This window comes from Barbatula barbatula (genome assembly GCF_947034865.1).
Source record: "Barbatula barbatula genome assembly, chromosome: 2".
Classification (NCBI taxonomy): Eukaryota; Metazoa; Chordata; class Actinopteri; order Cypriniformes; family Nemacheilidae; genus Barbatula; species Barbatula barbatula.
In genome coordinates this window covers 15,808,389-15,824,093 of record NC_136767.1, presented here as the reverse complement: position 1 = coordinate 15,824,093, position 15,705 = coordinate 15,808,389, and the positions used below count along the sequence as shown (strand labels likewise).

The following is a 15,705-nucleotide window of genomic DNA, read 5'->3' as shown; positions in this document are numbered from 1 at the left end:
TCCTCTGTAAAGGTCATTCAGAAGATGAACTTTGAGCCTCTTACAGACCAGCTCCATATGCTTTCACAGAGTTCTCGTGACACTAATACTATGTTCAAGTAACGCTATCGCCTTTACTCATTAGACACTCATCTGTCCAAATCCATTTCCTGTTTTCCTGGTGTTCAGGATCATCTTGGTCTCTTTGTCTCTGTGTCAGTCATTGTATTTCATTATGGGCTAAGTAACCTTTTTTTAACGTGCTTAATTACGTCATACAGCTTTTTTTAGCCTCACTGTGTGGTGTCGTCCCGCCTCTCCTGACTTGTAATTGGCTGGATCATGTGAGTGAAGTCTGCTCTGCTCTGATTCATTTGGACACCACTGCCCTGCAGTAATTAAGTTGCTTTAATGGAGTTTGGCGTTACTGTCCTAGGCCTATGCAAAAACTGTCATTTATGAATGCTGGTTTTGTGGCAGGTTATGAAATCAAGGTCATGGCATTTAACAGTCTTATTCTGGACATTTTAAGGATTCGTGTTTTCTTGATATATATTTTCACATCTTCACTCGATTCATCATGATTCAGTTGAGTTACGAATCAATTTAGAGAGTCATGATTTAATACATTTTGTCCTCTTATTCCAATACATTACATCAATACTGATATATTAATTTAAATAGTAATAATAATACTAGTTTAAACTCTTTGCTCTACAGATTTGTATTTACAAACTGTTTCCAGAATAACAACATGTCAATTACATAAGGAACTGTCTATTTTTAAACTCGCCATGTTACCCAGCAGTAACAGTGCACAGAAACCCTTTTTATAGTGTAAATGGACCTGAAATTAAGAGGGTTCACCATAATGGACTTATATGGGGGGGGGGTCTGTATGACAGACGGTCTCTGTAGATCAGCTTATAAACGTAACAGGTGCTCTAAGTTTTTAAGTAGACAGGCACCTAACAGCTTTCTGGAGGATTTATTGACAGAAATGCTAATATACATAATCATATGCATAGCTTTGTCTTCAGAGGTGTTTAAAACCCTTACACAATGAAGCGTTATGTTTTGTGAGTTGTTGGTTGCAACCTCACTGCTAGATGCTGCTAAATCTTGAACACTAGACCTTAAAGTAGTTTTTGATAAACAATTGTTCTGTAAATGACTAATAGTCAGTTAATTGATGTAATTAAAGCTGCAATAGTTGCAACAGTTCGCTTGACTGTGTACTCAAATTAGTGTCAGGGATTTGTGCTTAAACTTCTTTTTTCCCACTTCCAGATGAAAGAGAGGCAGTACAAAAGAAGACCTTTACTAAATGGGTGAACTCCCACCTGGGTCGTGTGACCTGCAGGATTGGTGACCTCTACACTGACCTTCGCGATGGACGCATGCTTATCCGCCTGCTAGAGGTTCTCTCGGGAGAACAACTGGTTAGCATCCGTTTCTTTGTTGTTTTATTTATCTGTTCATCAGAATGTAAGTCATTTAATTACCCACTCTCGTTCTTAGCCAAAGCCCACCAAGGGCCGTATGCGCATCCACTGTCTGGAGAACGTTGACAAGGCTCTGCAATTCCTGAAGGAACAAAAGGTTCACCTGGAGAACATGGGTTCTCATGACATTGTCGACGGAAACCACCGGCTCACACTCGGACTCATCTGGACCATAATCCTTCGCTTCCAGGTAGGGGTGTAGCCTCCACTAGAGACAAGAAAGATGGGGAAAATTAGGTGGTACATCAGTCAGGATGGCCTGTATGGATATTTTAGAATGCTCATTGGGCAATACCAATCATATCGCTAACCCCTTGTTATAGAATCCGTCTGTCCTTCAAATGTGGAATTGTGCATGCTGGAATTTCTTGACTGGCTGTTCTCTGACCGTAGGTTAAATATCATACAAATATCAGATGCCTTATTGTCTGAGGCTATTAACGGTAGTGTGAACATCACACACCATCACAGGTTTAAAGTGCAAAGTTCCAATTCCAAGTGTAATAATCCACTTGTTAAGTCTGATTGCGCACCACCCCTTCCATATCGAAATGCTATTATCTGCTCCAACACCGCGTCACAGTTGTGAATGGCTCCAAAAAAAGCCACCGTCACAGCCCTGTCTAAGGTTGTGCAAAGGAAGTTTCATCGTAGATGGTCATCGTAATAAAGTCATGTCATAAAAATGTTACCTGCATTTCCTGTTAGCCAGATCTGCCTGTTGTCAATGAATCACCACTGAAATGCTTTGATGATATTGTGGATTTCACCTTAAATAGTGACTTTTAATTGACATTTAGATATATGGGCATGTCTGGCCAAAAATGATCATTTTAGTCACAGTTTGTCATTATCTACTTCATTTTATTTTTCTTTGTTATGTCTCCCATATTAGGTGTGTTCTTTTTGTTTATCCTCCAAACAGCTCTGTCAGTCTATTATAAAGCAATTGTCATTCTCATTAGCTTGTTTTTGTTTCCGGGTTCATTGCCTGTATGATTGGCTTGTTAATTTGCATCAACTCAAAATCTGTTCAATTGAAACAAGTTAATTATCAAAGCCCAGTGATCCAGATGAGTTTATCATGAGTTTAAAGATGTTAGGAAGATGTACAGATTAAAGATGGAACTCATGTCATGAATCATCTGATTATAAATGATTATAGTGATACAATCTACAATAAATCATTTATTCACTGCTTCATTATGTGAGATTGCCAGTGTTGTATTCAGTTTTTAAATGTGAACGATATTGGGTATTCAGGTCATATGACACCTGGTTTGAGATTTCTCTCAGCAAGAGGTCTTTTGTATTGTGTTGTTTGTTGCCTCTAAATGGATCAGATTTACACCCTATAGATGTTCATTCTCTGGCAAAATTGGGTTTGTAAACAAGTGCTATTTGAAGCAGTTTTACATATTCTCATTTTGATCTGGATTATATGGAATTGTGTATTCAAGACAAGCGAGTAATGGTATCAGACAAGGAAAGTTTATTTGGTCATTTGTTTTAAAGCAATTTAATGCAACATGCACATTGCATCTAAATGCGGCTGTTTCTGCTCTTCTTAATCCTGTTCTGTACACACAGAGTTCAGTTATTTATGAGTGTCTTCGCTCATTTGTGCACTTTGACACCCCTCTTTTTCCACAAAACTTTATAATGTCCAAAATAATCAAATCATCCACACTTAATTTCTAACCAAGGTATTTATAAGTGTTTTATGTGATAACATTTATTATACATTTGTTTTAATCAGATCCAAGACATCAGCGTTGAGACGGGGGACAACAAGGAGAAGAAGTCGGCCAAAGAAGCTCTGCTATTATGGTGTCAGATGAAGACTGCAGGGTACGAGATGATTGGAATGAAAGGATGAATGAGAGATTGTGTGACATCACTGTTCAGCTAGTTTTTTTAGAGAATAAACAAACACATAATTCTGTTCCAATGAACCTTGCTCCGCAGGTACCCAAATGTCAATGTCCACAACTTCACCACCAGCTGGAGAGATGGTCTAGCGTTCAGCGCCATCGTGCACAAACACAGGTATCGATCTGAGCACACATATGCATGTACAGCTAATTGAACTTTTGCTTATTTTCAGCACAAATATTTTTTTTATCAAAATCATTGTTATGAATCTCTCCGAATGTTTTCGTATTACAATGATTGATGACAGAATAAAAATTGTATTATCCCTTTAAATTGCATTGTATTTGGACAGGCTTTAACTTTTAATAATAACCCAGCAACACTATAACTCTGCATCTGATCCACACATGACCAGAGTAAATGACATTGACCTTGCTTAAATGATTTTGTACGAAAGGTCAGATTCCCTGTTTATACTTAAACACACAAGTTTGTTTTTGGAAAAGATTTTAGTCATGCCGAGATAACCTGGATCATCATGTTTTGTGCAAACTTGAGAAGCTCATGACAGCCCAAATCTGTGATGTCATTAAAGCAAAAGACTCCCATACCAACTACTAAGAGTATAATTTTATTTCCTCCAACTTTCTATTGGAATTGTTAATAACATAAGTTTTACATTTTCATTTAAATCAGACAAATACTGCGTCAAGTAATCTGAGTCCGAACCTGGGTGCGCACCCGCAAACTATACCCCGAGTCCGCTTAAAAAGGGAGGTCTGGGGTGCGGTTCATGTAAACTCCAGTTCGTTCACTGCTGACATGAACTCAATCGTACCAAATCACGGAAGTGAACCGCTAATAATGACGTTTTCTTTGGTAAAAATGTGTGCTTGCGTGTGTTTCACTCACATTTCTGATGAGCGTAACTGACGTGCTCTAAGCAAAGAGCTCTAGCCTATAGGCTATCTCATTTCTGTTCGCCTTCGGCGTTCTTAAGAGCATTTGGGAGTATTGGGAACTTACGGAATGTTGTTTTCAGTAAAGACAGCTCAAACATTCATTTTAGCCTTAAGCCCTGTCTGAGAAATCGGGCCTGTATGTCCCCATTAATGTTAGATATACAGCAATAATATGTAGCTTGAAGTAGTCATGTTTAGTACTTTGCGCTTATCATTTGCATGCAGTGACTGAAGTATGTGAATAATAAATAGCTGACTGCCCTGGTCAAAACCTTTGCAGTTTTTAGCTTTATAAACTCTTTTCACTAGCAGTATGTTTTTTTCTTGCTGTAGAATTTAGCACAGGCCAGTCAAGTTCTCTGCTTCTAGTTGAGCAGCCCAGATTTTTCTTAGATTGAAGGTGAAATCCTTGCATTATGAATTAGTTGTGCCCCTCATCGGACCCTCTTACTCTGTTCCTCTTAACTGTCTTTGAGCAGCTTTGTTCTTCCTGCAATGTTTTAACGCAGATGAACAGAAAAGGAATCGTTGAATTATGCTGACCCAAATCCAGAAATCTCGGCTTCTTTCGAAAGTAGTGTTTCAATGCCTCCCTCTCTTGACTGAAAAGTGAACTGCAGTGTTTCTTATGGTAGTATCTTAAAATACCTTTATTGCAAATAGTTAAATGTTTTCTCCCCTCATTCTTGCTCGCCTTTAGGTCAGACCTGATTGACTTTGATAATCTCAAGCGATCCAATGCCCACTATAACCTGCAGAATGCCTTCAACGTGGCTGAGAAGGAGCTTGGTCTCACCAAGCTACTGGATCCAGAAGGTGTACTACTCACACAAGCTAATAAGATGATAACATCAGATGGTAAATACCCACATAAACGCTCATCATACAAATATTTACTTTCTCTAGATGTAAATGTTGATCAGCCTGATGAGAAGTCCATCATCACATATGTGGCCACATACTACCACTACTTCAGCAAGATGAAGGCACTCGCCGTAGAGGGCAAAAGGATCGGCAAGGTACACCGAGATGATACAATAAAAGCCCCTCTCAATTAAGTTAAATAGCTTCTCATAATTTTTATAACGCCTTGTGTTGCTCTCTCTGTGATAATTGATGGTTCTGTAGGTCTCTATGTAATTTAGGTCATTATTCTTTTGAGTAACTGGTGCTCGATTTGACTTTCCCTGTAGGTGCTGGATTATGCCATTGAGGCTGATCAGCTAATAGAGAAATACGAGACTCTGGCCTCGGAGCTGCTGCAGTGGATTGAACAGACCATCGTCACCCTTAATGACAGACAGCTCGCCAACTCGCTCAGCGCGGTTCAGAACCAGCTACAGGCTTTCAACACCTACCGCACCGTGGAGAAACCACCAAAGTGAGGACATGATCACATGCATCAACAGTCCAAAAACTTCAAGTTAAAAGAGTAGTTCAAAATCTAAATTGACTTTTGTTTTTCAAATTCACATTTCTAATATGATTACACAGTGTATATACAGTGAGTGGAATAAGTATTTGATGCCCTACTCATTTTTTAAGTTTGCCTGCTTACAAAGAAATGTAGGGTCTATAATGTGTATGGGGGGTTTATTTGAACTGATAGACAGAATATAAAAAAATCAAGGGAAAAATGTTATATAAAGGTTATAAATTGATTTGCATTTCACAGAGCAAAACATAACTTTGTACTTACTGTTGGCAAGCACAGAGGTCATTCATTTCTGATAGTTTGCCAGGATGTGTCCGGATCCATTTGAGTCCACTCCTCTGTGAATCTTTAAGGTTTCTTGGCTGTCGCTCAGCAAATTGGAGTTTTAGTCTCCTCCACAGATTTTCTATAGGACTAGGCTCAAGGGACTGGCTAGGACATTTAATGTCTCCTTCAGCCACTCTTTGGTTGCCTTGGCAATATGTTTGGGTCTTTGTCATGGTAAAGGCACATTCATGACCCATCTTCAGTGATCTAGTTAAGGGGAGGAGGTTCTTGCCCAATATTTTACGGTACATGGGTCCGTCTCTCAGCCCCTCAATGTGGTGAAGTCATCCTGTACCAGAGCAGAGAAAAGCCCTAAAGCACAATGTTTCCTTCTCTGTAGTGATGGTGTTCTTGGTGTCATAGTCAGCATTTCTCTCCCTCCAAAAACAGGAGTCAATTTTCTTCCCGTTTGACCACAGCACTTTCTCCAAAGCCTTTTCTGAATCATTCGATGCTCATTGTCAAACTTCAGACAAGCCAGGCGGGCCGCCTTGGGCTGTAGGACCTTGCAGGTGCTAAAGGATTTTAATATATATTGTGGCATAGCGTGTTACCAATGGTTTGCTTGCTAACTGTGGTCCCAACTGTCTTGAACTCATTAACAAGCTTCTTCCGTGTAGTTCTGGGCTGATCTTTAACCTTTCTCTTGATCATATTTAACTCGTTGTTGAAATCTTTCAGGGAGCTCCAGACCAAGGACAATTGATAGTTATTTTGTATTTCTTCTAATTCTAAATAATAATAAATAATCGCACCAACGGTTGTCTCCTTCTAACCAAGCTTCTGTCTGTAGCCTATTCAAGGTTTGTGCAGGTCTGCAATCTTGTCCCTGACATCCTTTGAAACATATTTGGTCTTGGACCATGGTGGTGGAGAGGTTGAAAGGAAAGATACAGATTCCGTTGTCAGGCATCTTTTATATTTATATACATAACAAGCTGATTTAGGAGTACTTTCTTAAAGTGACAGGACTAATCTGGGGTCCATATAGGCACATAACCAATCTGTGGAGAAGATATTTGGTTTCTATCAGTTAAAATAAACCTAAAATAAAAATCATATAACCTTCATTTCTGTGTTAGCAGGCAACATCGATAGGGGATCAAATAATTATTTACCCCACTGTATATAGATTTATTTTTTATTAAAATGGACTTGGTCTTTCTGCTGAACAACTCTGATTCCTGCTACATGACTTTAGTCACACCGGCTATTGGATCAGGTTAACCATTAGTCAAATAACTATTTAGCCATTGTTATTTGTCATTCTATATACCGTTGACTTTGGCGACTGCTATTCATGTTGACTTCAAACATTAATTCATTGTTAAAATGTATTTTGGATTGCTTTGACAGATTCACTGAAAAGGGAAATTTGGAGGTTTTACTCTTTACCATTCAAAGTAAGATGAGAGCAAACAATCAGAAAGTCTACATACCAAGAGAAGGAAAACTCATCTCTGACATCAACAAGGTATGAGCACATCAAACACTCCCCCAGATGTGAAACGGCAGAGTTCGTAGCTGCAGATATTAATGGCTGGCCATGTTTTCTGTTTGGCTGAGAAGGCTTGGGAGAGGTTGGAGAAGGCGGAACATGAGAGGGAGTTGGCACTGAGGAACGAGTTGATCCGTCAGGAGAAGCTGGAGATGTTGGCTGCACGTTTTGACCGCAAAGCAGCCATGAGAGAGACCTGGCTGAGTGAAAACCAGCGGCTTGTTTCACAGGTGAAGTAGATCAAATGTTATAAAAACTTTGAATAACGTTTAACATTAAATAGAGAGCAGATATAATATGCATTTTACATGTCGCCGTCTTTAGGACAATTTTGGTATTGACCTGGGTGCCGTGGAGGCCGCCACTCGTAAACACGAGGCTATTGAGACAGACATCCAAGCATACGGTGAACGTGTGGCTGCCGTGGAAGCTGTCGCCAGAGAACTGGAGACGGAGCGATATCATGATGTACGACGCGTGCTAGCACGGAGGGATAATGTGCTCAGGTTGTGGGAGTACCTGAAGGAGCTTCTTGCGGCACGTCGGGAGAGGCTGATGGCACACAGAGACTTGCAGCGTCTCCTACAGGAAATGAAATACATCATGGATTGGATGGAAGATATGAAGGTGCTGATTCACTCAGAATGACCAACATTGTTTTTTTGAGTATTGTTTAGTAAACTGCAGATTTAGTGCAGTAAACCGTGGTTGGCAAAAACTATTTTTGCTTCAATGTCTTATACTGTGTGTGTGTGTGTGTGTGTGTGTGTGTGTTTAGAATCGTCTGCAATCTCAGGACAGTGGTAAACACCTTCATGATGTGGAGGACCTGCTGCAGAAACACACTCTTGTGGAGGCTGATATATCAGCACAGGCTGAAAGAGTCAAAGCCGTGCAGAGTGCCACCAAGAGGTTTACCTCAAACGAACAGAGTGAGGACACGCCCACATTTACATTAACATTAGGGATGAGGGATACCACCTTTTTAATCTTGGTGCCAAGTACTAATTTTTAATTTCATATATTATGAGATATGTATTTGTTTTACATTAATTTCAAGGTCTCTCCACAACTTCAATCAAATATCGAATCCCACAAAACCTATTAACCTATATTAAATGTCTTTCTAGGTTACAAGCCGTGCGACCCGGCGCTGGTTGAAGAAAAGGTGGATCTACTGGGCCAAGTGTACGGAGAACTGGGCCAGCTGGCAGCGGAACGAAGAGCCTGTCTTGATGACTCACGAAGACTGTGGCAGTTCCTGTGGGAGCTTGGAGAGGAGGCTGCTTGGATCCGTGAGCAGGAGCAGATCCTCTCCGGAGGAGATTACGGGAAAGACCTGAGCTCCGCTCTTCACCTCCTGTCTAAACACGAGGCCTTCCAGGAGGAGATGGCGGCCCGGTATGGTCCTCTGGGGAACAGCATTGCTGGCGGAGAGGCCCTGGTGAATGAAGGGCACGTTGGAGCAACTGAGGTGACCGAGAGGATCAATGATGTGAAGGGACAGTGGGAGCATCTGGAGGAGGTAAAGAACTTGGGGAAAGCTCATAGTCCGCGATTAAACTGAAATGTGCAATTATATTAGACTTATTCCGCATTGTATGTTTCTGTCTTTCACAGGCGTCTCGGTTGCGTGAGCAGAGGCTGCAGGAGTCTGTCGCTTTCCATCAGTTCCAGACAGATGCCAACGACATGGAAGCCTGGATGCAGGAAACACTAAGACAGGTAACTTAGTTCAGTCCTTTCTGTCATTCTGAATGACATGGGTTAACATACAAGGGCAAAGTATTTTTGTATGTAAAGCTAAATAAAATAAATACATCTACTGCTTTCTTGCTATTGCTCATGTGGCACATATGTCCACCCCGGTTTATTCTTGACTTTCTCTGATATACTGACCTCATATACAGTATGCTCCTCTATATTGACTTGATACTCATGTTGTCAGCATGCTGCATGAACTGTTCTCTGTTTAATGGATTATGTAGTATATTTTGTTGTATCATTCTATTGTGCTCTGTTATAAAGTATACTGTGCTTATAAGATGTAAAGGTAGAATCACTACTTGTTTATGTTATTGGAACAATAAATGTGCTACAGCGATATTATGTTGTATATACATCTTTGTAGCCAAATTCTGTGGTCAGACTAAGTCTCTTTTTATTTGTTCTGTTTGTAGGTGTCTAGTCAAGAGGTCGGCCATGATGAGTTTTCTACACAGACTCTGGCCAGAAAGCAGAGGGAGGTAGAGGAGGAGATTCAAAGTCACAGTTCACTCATAGACTCACTACATGAACAAGCCTCACAGTTGCCTGAAGCATACTCGCAGTCCCCACAGGTACAAACAACACACATCCGAAAATCCGCCAAGGTTGCAACTATGAGGATATTTTGGGATTTTTACTTGCCCTGCCACTATACACTGTGTATATATAAGCATAAGAAAATTCTACAAAACAAATTTTCAACAAATAATTTATCTTAGAACTTTGCAATAATAACTGGAAAGCTACGACAGTTAATAAATGTCGTTTTGGAATAAAGGCCTAAAGAAATTACTGATTTGTTTATTAATTGCACCAAATGTGCTTTACTCTTAAAGGGACACACAAAAATATTGTGATACAGTGATTTTTATTAAAAACATTTCATTTTTATTAGGTGGAGGGCCGCCTCCCGGCAATAGAGCAGCGCTACGAAGAGTTGGAGGGGTTGTCGTCATCATGGCGACAAGCCTTGGATGGAGCCCTTGCGTTGTACCGCATGTTTAGTGAAGCTAGTGCCTGCCAGCTGTGGGTTGGAGAAAAGGAACAGTGGCTGCACAACATGGAGATCCCCTCCAAACTAGAGGATCTTGAGGTGGTCCAACAGAGGTGAGAGACCTGCTTGATTGCTAAACTTCTGTTATTGATATTGTACACATTTGTTTTACAGTCTGTGTAATAGGTTTTGTTGCAGAGGATTGGTATTAATGTTGTTTGGTTCAATTGAAGGTTTGAAACTCTAGAGCCAGAGATGAACACTCTGGGCGCTCGCATTACTGATGTCAATGAAGTGGCCCAACAGCTGCTTGGATCAGACAACCGCAACAAAGAGCAGATTAACCAGACACAGGACAAACTCAATAACAGGTACAGTCACACACTCACCAACACAAAGAGCAGCTTAAACACGGCCAGGGCCCTCGCACATGCCCGTGCATAGACAAAACCACAACAAAGAAGAGATTAACAACACGCAGAACCAACTCGACACAAATGCGCACAAAAAGGGCACACAAAGTCAGATGAAATGCACAATGAAGTCATAATCAGATTACAGTCATGAATACACCGCAACACATACTTCTCCCCTCTGCAGGTGGTCTGACTTCCAGAAATTGGCCAACGAGCGTAAACAAGCTATGGATTCAGCATTGAATATCCAGAACTACCATCTGGAGTGTAATGAGATCAAGAGCTGGATGAAGGAGAAGACCAAAGTCATAGAGTCCACAGAGAGCCTTGGAAACGATCTAGCGGGAGTCATGGCCCTGCAACGCAAGCTCACTGGTATGGAGAGGGACCTGGAGGCTATACAGGTAAAACAAATCACGAAATTGTGCAGATTACATCACGGTTGACGGTTTTAAATGAGTAATCGGCGACAAAAACAGAACTATCAGATATCTACAAAAATGGAACATGTTTTGACAAGCGTCCTGGAGTAGAACAGTGGCCTCTAAAGGTGAAAAGAACACAGTGGTCCCTTTTGGGGATTTGTCGTGATTATTCTTCATAGCTCTCCTGACATTTGACATCAATGCCTATTAACAACATGAATGATCCAAAAGTACAACAAACACCCTATCGTGACATGAACTGTATTGTGCATTGTTTGAAATCCTGCACATATATCCCTCTTTATTCTTTGTTATGCTCATTCTGTTGTACAGGGGAAGCTGGATGACCTGAGTTCTGAGGCAGAGAGGTTAGCGTCTCTACACCCGGAGCAGGCTGAGGATATCATGGGTGGTCTGGCTGACATCCAGGAGGTGTGGGAGGAGCTTCGAGCCACCATGAAACGACGTGAGGAGTCATTGGGAGAGGCCTCCAAACTCCAGGGCTTCCTCAGAGACCTCGATGACTTTCAGACCTGGCTGTCTCGTACACAGACCACCGTAGCGTCTGAGGACACGCCCACCTCTCTGGTGGAAGCAGAACGTCTACTGGCGCAGCATGAGGCTATAAAGAATGAAGTAGATGACTACAAGGACAACTATGAGAAGATGAGAGCTACTGGAGCCGAGGTCAGTTCATATATTTTCTTTTCTCATATGTAAAATTGATGAGTTATATATGTGTATGATGTTTACATAGTTGGATCTATTTGTGACTTTTCTACTCAGGTGACTCAGGGTCAGACAGATGCTCAGCACATGTTCCTAGCACAGCGGCTCCAGGCCTTGGACACTGGCTGGCACGAGCTGAGGAGAATGTGGGAGAGCCGTCACTGCGTCCTCGCCCAGGCCTTCGATTTCCAAACCTTGCTGCGAGATACAAAGCAGGTGGAAGGCTTCCTCAACAGCCAGGTGTGTACTGTTTGGTGTTTGTTACTGTATAAAATACTGTACATTTAAAAGATTCTCAATTTGCTGTGTTAGAAAGCATAACTTATCATGTTAACTGCCTTGACCTTCCTGTTTTGGGATTCAGTATCAAAGCAGACAAAAAAATAGTTTACTTTTGGTAGATTTTGTAACGCCTTGGTGAATGAAGTCTACATGAAGTTTTTTGTCTGCAGGAGTACGTCCTGTCACACACAGAGATGCCTTCTAGCTTGCAAGGGGCAGTAGAGGCTATTAAGAAACATGAGGACTTCCTCACCACCATGGAGGCCAGTGAAGAGAAGATCAACGGTGTGGTCGAGTCTGGACGAAGACTCGTATCAGACGGCAACACCTATGCAGACAAGATCCAGGAGAAGATCGACTCCATTCAGGAGAGGTGATTAGAAACCAAACTGAAGCTTAGTAGCTGCACTCAGTCTCCATCACTGTTATTTGATCCTGACAGTGATGTGCATTAAATACAGGCCTAGATTCCAGCAAAGCCATTGAGATTCAGATTGGAAATCTCATGTTCTCTGTTCATTTCTCTCAGGCAACAGAAAAACAAGGAAGCTGCCAATGAGCTGCTTGCTAAACTGAAGGACAACAGAGAACTTCAGCATTTCCTACAGGATGGACAAGAGGTACGATATGCTGCATAGCTAATGAACAAAACTACTGTATGTATGTCCATTATAAAGACTACCGTAGACAAAGTCTCTGATTTACTAGCTGTAAATGCATTTAATTGACCATGCAGTTTTAGTTTGCGTTATTTACATAAAATATTTGTAAGAATATATTTACAGCAGACAGTCATAGTGTCCTACACAGCATCTTTCTGTGAAACGCCACCTCACAAAATACTCTTCATATATCATTAACATGAAATTACAATGGTAAAATATGTTTGTTTATTATGAATTGATCAATCATATAAATGATGAATACCAATAAATTATTCATTTATTACTGTTAATTGAAATTCATATTTATTTAATACAACTATTGATTAACATTTTGATCAATAATTAAGCATAATATCATTTGATCATGTTAACATGAGAAATGTGTAGCTTATGAAAACAATTGCTACCCAGATAAACTCAAAGACAGACTCAGAGAAAAAAAACTGATTTCAGCCATGCAATATTTTGTAATTCCTGGAAAAGTTGCCAGTTTTTTGCTAGAATCAGACCATCCTGTGATAAACTTGGTTGTCTTTTTCCACCCTTATCTTTTAAGCTGACTCTTTGGATAAATGAGAAGATGTTGACAGCTCAGGACATGTCCTACGATGAGGCCAGAAATCTTCACAGCAAGTGGCAGAAGCACCAGGCGTTTATGGCTGAGCTGGCATCCAATAAAAACTGGCTGGACAAAATTGACAAGGTAAACACACATACACTTCTAATGCTTCATAATGAAGAATGATGCATTTGTTTTCAAAATACCGTGGAGGATAGAACAATAGTAAAGAAAAGTACTGCACTATATCAAATGGTAATACCTTGGTACTGAAATGCATACCATGAAAGTACATACCTACAAGTACTTCCATCAAATCCAAAGAACCACTATGGTACTTGACACTTTTGGTACTCTTCTAGATAATTTACTTCGTGTTCTTCTAGGAGGGTCAGGCATTAGTGAAGGAGAAGCCCGAGTTGGAGCAGACGGTATCAGAGACTCTGAGTGGTCTTCAGACGCAGTGGGAGGAGCTGGAGAGCACCACTCAAGCTAAAGCTCAGTGTCTGTTCGATGCAAACCGAGCTGAGCTGTTCACTCAAAGCTGCTCATCGCTAGACTCCTGGCTCCAGAACATCTCTTCTCAAATCCAGAGCGATGACTTCGGAAAAGATCTCACCAGTGTCAACATTCTTCTCAAAAATTACCAGGTAAATCGAAGCTGAGTAGAAAGACATTCACCCATGATATTCACAGATCCCTTTCTCATGAAATCGAGCTGGATAGTTTGCATTTACAGTAATTATTTGTATCCAGTATTATGTATTTATTCTATTTAAGTAAATAGGTTTTAAATGCCTATGTTCTGTGTCTCAGATGCTGGAACATCAGATGGAGGTGCGTGAGAAAGAGGTACAGTCTCTTCAGTCACAGGCGCTGGCTTTGGCTCAAGAGGATTCTGGGACAATGGAGGTGGATGGGCAACAGAAGAGAGTCACAGACAGGTTTTCTGAGCTGCAGGATCCTCTAAATCAGCGGAGACAGCGTCTTCTCGCTTCAAAAGAGGCGCATCAGTTCAACAGAGACCTCGAGGATGAGATAGTGAGTCACTAATATGCATGAAACTACATACACAGCCTCACAACATTTGGACAGTTAGAAGAATAAAATCAAAAGACGGATTTAAGAGGAACGTTTTAAATGTTGTTTGTCTTAAGTTATGGGTGAAGGAGAGGATGCCCCTCGCCACGTCCACAGACCATGGCAAAGATCTGCCCAGTGTCCAGCTGCTCATCAAAAAGAACCAGGTAAATGATAACTCGATGTGTTTTTTAAAGTATAAGGACTGTTTAAGCATGTTTGCTGCCTGATTGTTTTCCTATCATTTCACAGACTCTGCAGAAGGAGATTCAGGGTCATCAGCCGCGTATCGATGATATCCAGGCCAATGGTAGTAACATGTCCCCTGAGAAAGAGTCGGATGTGGACAGGGAGAGAAAAGCTGCTCTGGAGGGTCGTTTGGTTGAGCTGAGGGAAACATGGGACCTTCTGATTTCTGAGACGGAGAAGAGAAAAGCGAGGCTAGCAGAGGCTAACCGAGCGCAGCAGTTTTACACAGATGCTGCTGAAGCCGAGGCCTGGATGGGAGAGCAAGAGCTTCATATGATGTCAGAGGAAAAGGCAAAGGTTAGTTGAAACAATTCACAGGTTTTTGGAATAAGGAATTATTATGTGATATCATACTGAAATTACCAATATTTGTACATTATTTTAAGTACATTTATTTGTGTGGTACAAAATTTATAAAACAGTATTTTTAAGACATTAGACACAAAATGTCAAAAAGGATCAAGGAACTTTCAAGTTTCATTCATATATACAAAAATGCATAAAGAACAAAATGCTCACAAGAAAATCAGCAGTTCATGACTGAAGTGCCCTTGAGCGAGGCACCTTACCCCTGATTGCTCTGCAGTAATGTGCAACTGTAAAAAAAAGAAACTACTTGTAAGTCGCTTTGGATAAAAGCGTTTGCCAAATGAATAAATGTAAATGTAAAATAAAAAGTTTTGACTACAGTATTTTGATTGTAATATTGCTAATATGCTTTTTTTGTAGGATGAACAGAGTGCTCTGGTGATGGTGAAGAAGCACCAGATTCTGGAGCAGGCTCTGGAGGACTACGCTCAAACCATCCACCAGCTTGCCAACAGCAGTAGACTCATGGTGAACAGCGAACACCCAGAGAGGTGAGAGGCATGCTGGGATCTCTGGACCGTCAGATACACAGCAAATCATATCAGTCAGTGCTGGAAATGAAAGAATTGTTTATTCCATTATTTCTCTC

The 15,705-nt window shown here is 40.9% G+C and overlaps 1 protein-coding gene across 4 annotated transcripts in view; it reads left to right on the top strand.

Annotated features, from left to right (window-relative positions):
* Positions 1-15,705, top strand: part of sptbn2 (spectrin, beta, non-erythrocytic 2) — a gene marked incomplete at its 5' end in the record, with an annotated part of 58,011 nt that overhangs the window by 33,733 nt on the left and 8,573 nt on the right. For all 4 annotated transcript variants that reach the window (XM_079482359.1, XM_079482362.1, XM_079482361.1 and 1 more), the window contains 27 exons: positions 1,270-1,421; positions 1,501-1,674; positions 3,244-3,335; positions 3,453-3,533; positions 5,022-5,137; positions 5,228-5,340; positions 5,515-5,702; positions 7,440-7,557; positions 7,653-7,811; positions 7,906-8,208; positions 8,360-8,513; positions 8,712-9,106; positions 9,202-9,306; positions 9,762-9,920; positions 10,244-10,455; positions 10,576-10,713; positions 10,943-11,162; positions 11,517-11,870; positions 11,970-12,152; positions 12,365-12,567; positions 12,724-12,814; positions 13,416-13,562; positions 13,805-14,068; positions 14,235-14,459; positions 14,576-14,665; positions 14,751-15,044; positions 15,477-15,607. In XM_079482359.1, the coding sequence (XP_079338485.1) occupies positions 1,270-1,421; positions 1,501-1,674; positions 3,244-3,335; positions 3,453-3,533; positions 5,022-5,137; positions 5,228-5,340; positions 5,515-5,702; positions 7,440-7,557; positions 7,653-7,811; positions 7,906-8,208; positions 8,360-8,513; positions 8,712-9,106; positions 9,202-9,306; positions 9,762-9,920; positions 10,244-10,455; positions 10,576-10,713; positions 10,943-11,162; positions 11,517-11,870; positions 11,970-12,152; positions 12,365-12,567; positions 12,724-12,814; positions 13,416-13,562; positions 13,805-14,068; positions 14,235-14,459; positions 14,576-14,665; positions 14,751-15,044; positions 15,477-15,607 (4,861 nt within the window). The remainder of the gene's footprint in view (positions 1-1,269; positions 1,422-1,500; positions 1,675-3,243; positions 3,336-3,452; positions 3,534-5,021; positions 5,138-5,227; positions 5,341-5,514; positions 5,703-7,439; positions 7,558-7,652; positions 7,812-7,905; positions 8,209-8,359; positions 8,514-8,711; positions 9,107-9,201; positions 9,307-9,761; positions 9,921-10,243; positions 10,456-10,575; positions 10,714-10,942; positions 11,163-11,516; positions 11,871-11,969; positions 12,153-12,364; positions 12,568-12,723; positions 12,815-13,415; positions 13,563-13,804; positions 14,069-14,234; positions 14,460-14,575; positions 14,666-14,750; positions 15,045-15,476; positions 15,608-15,705) is intronic.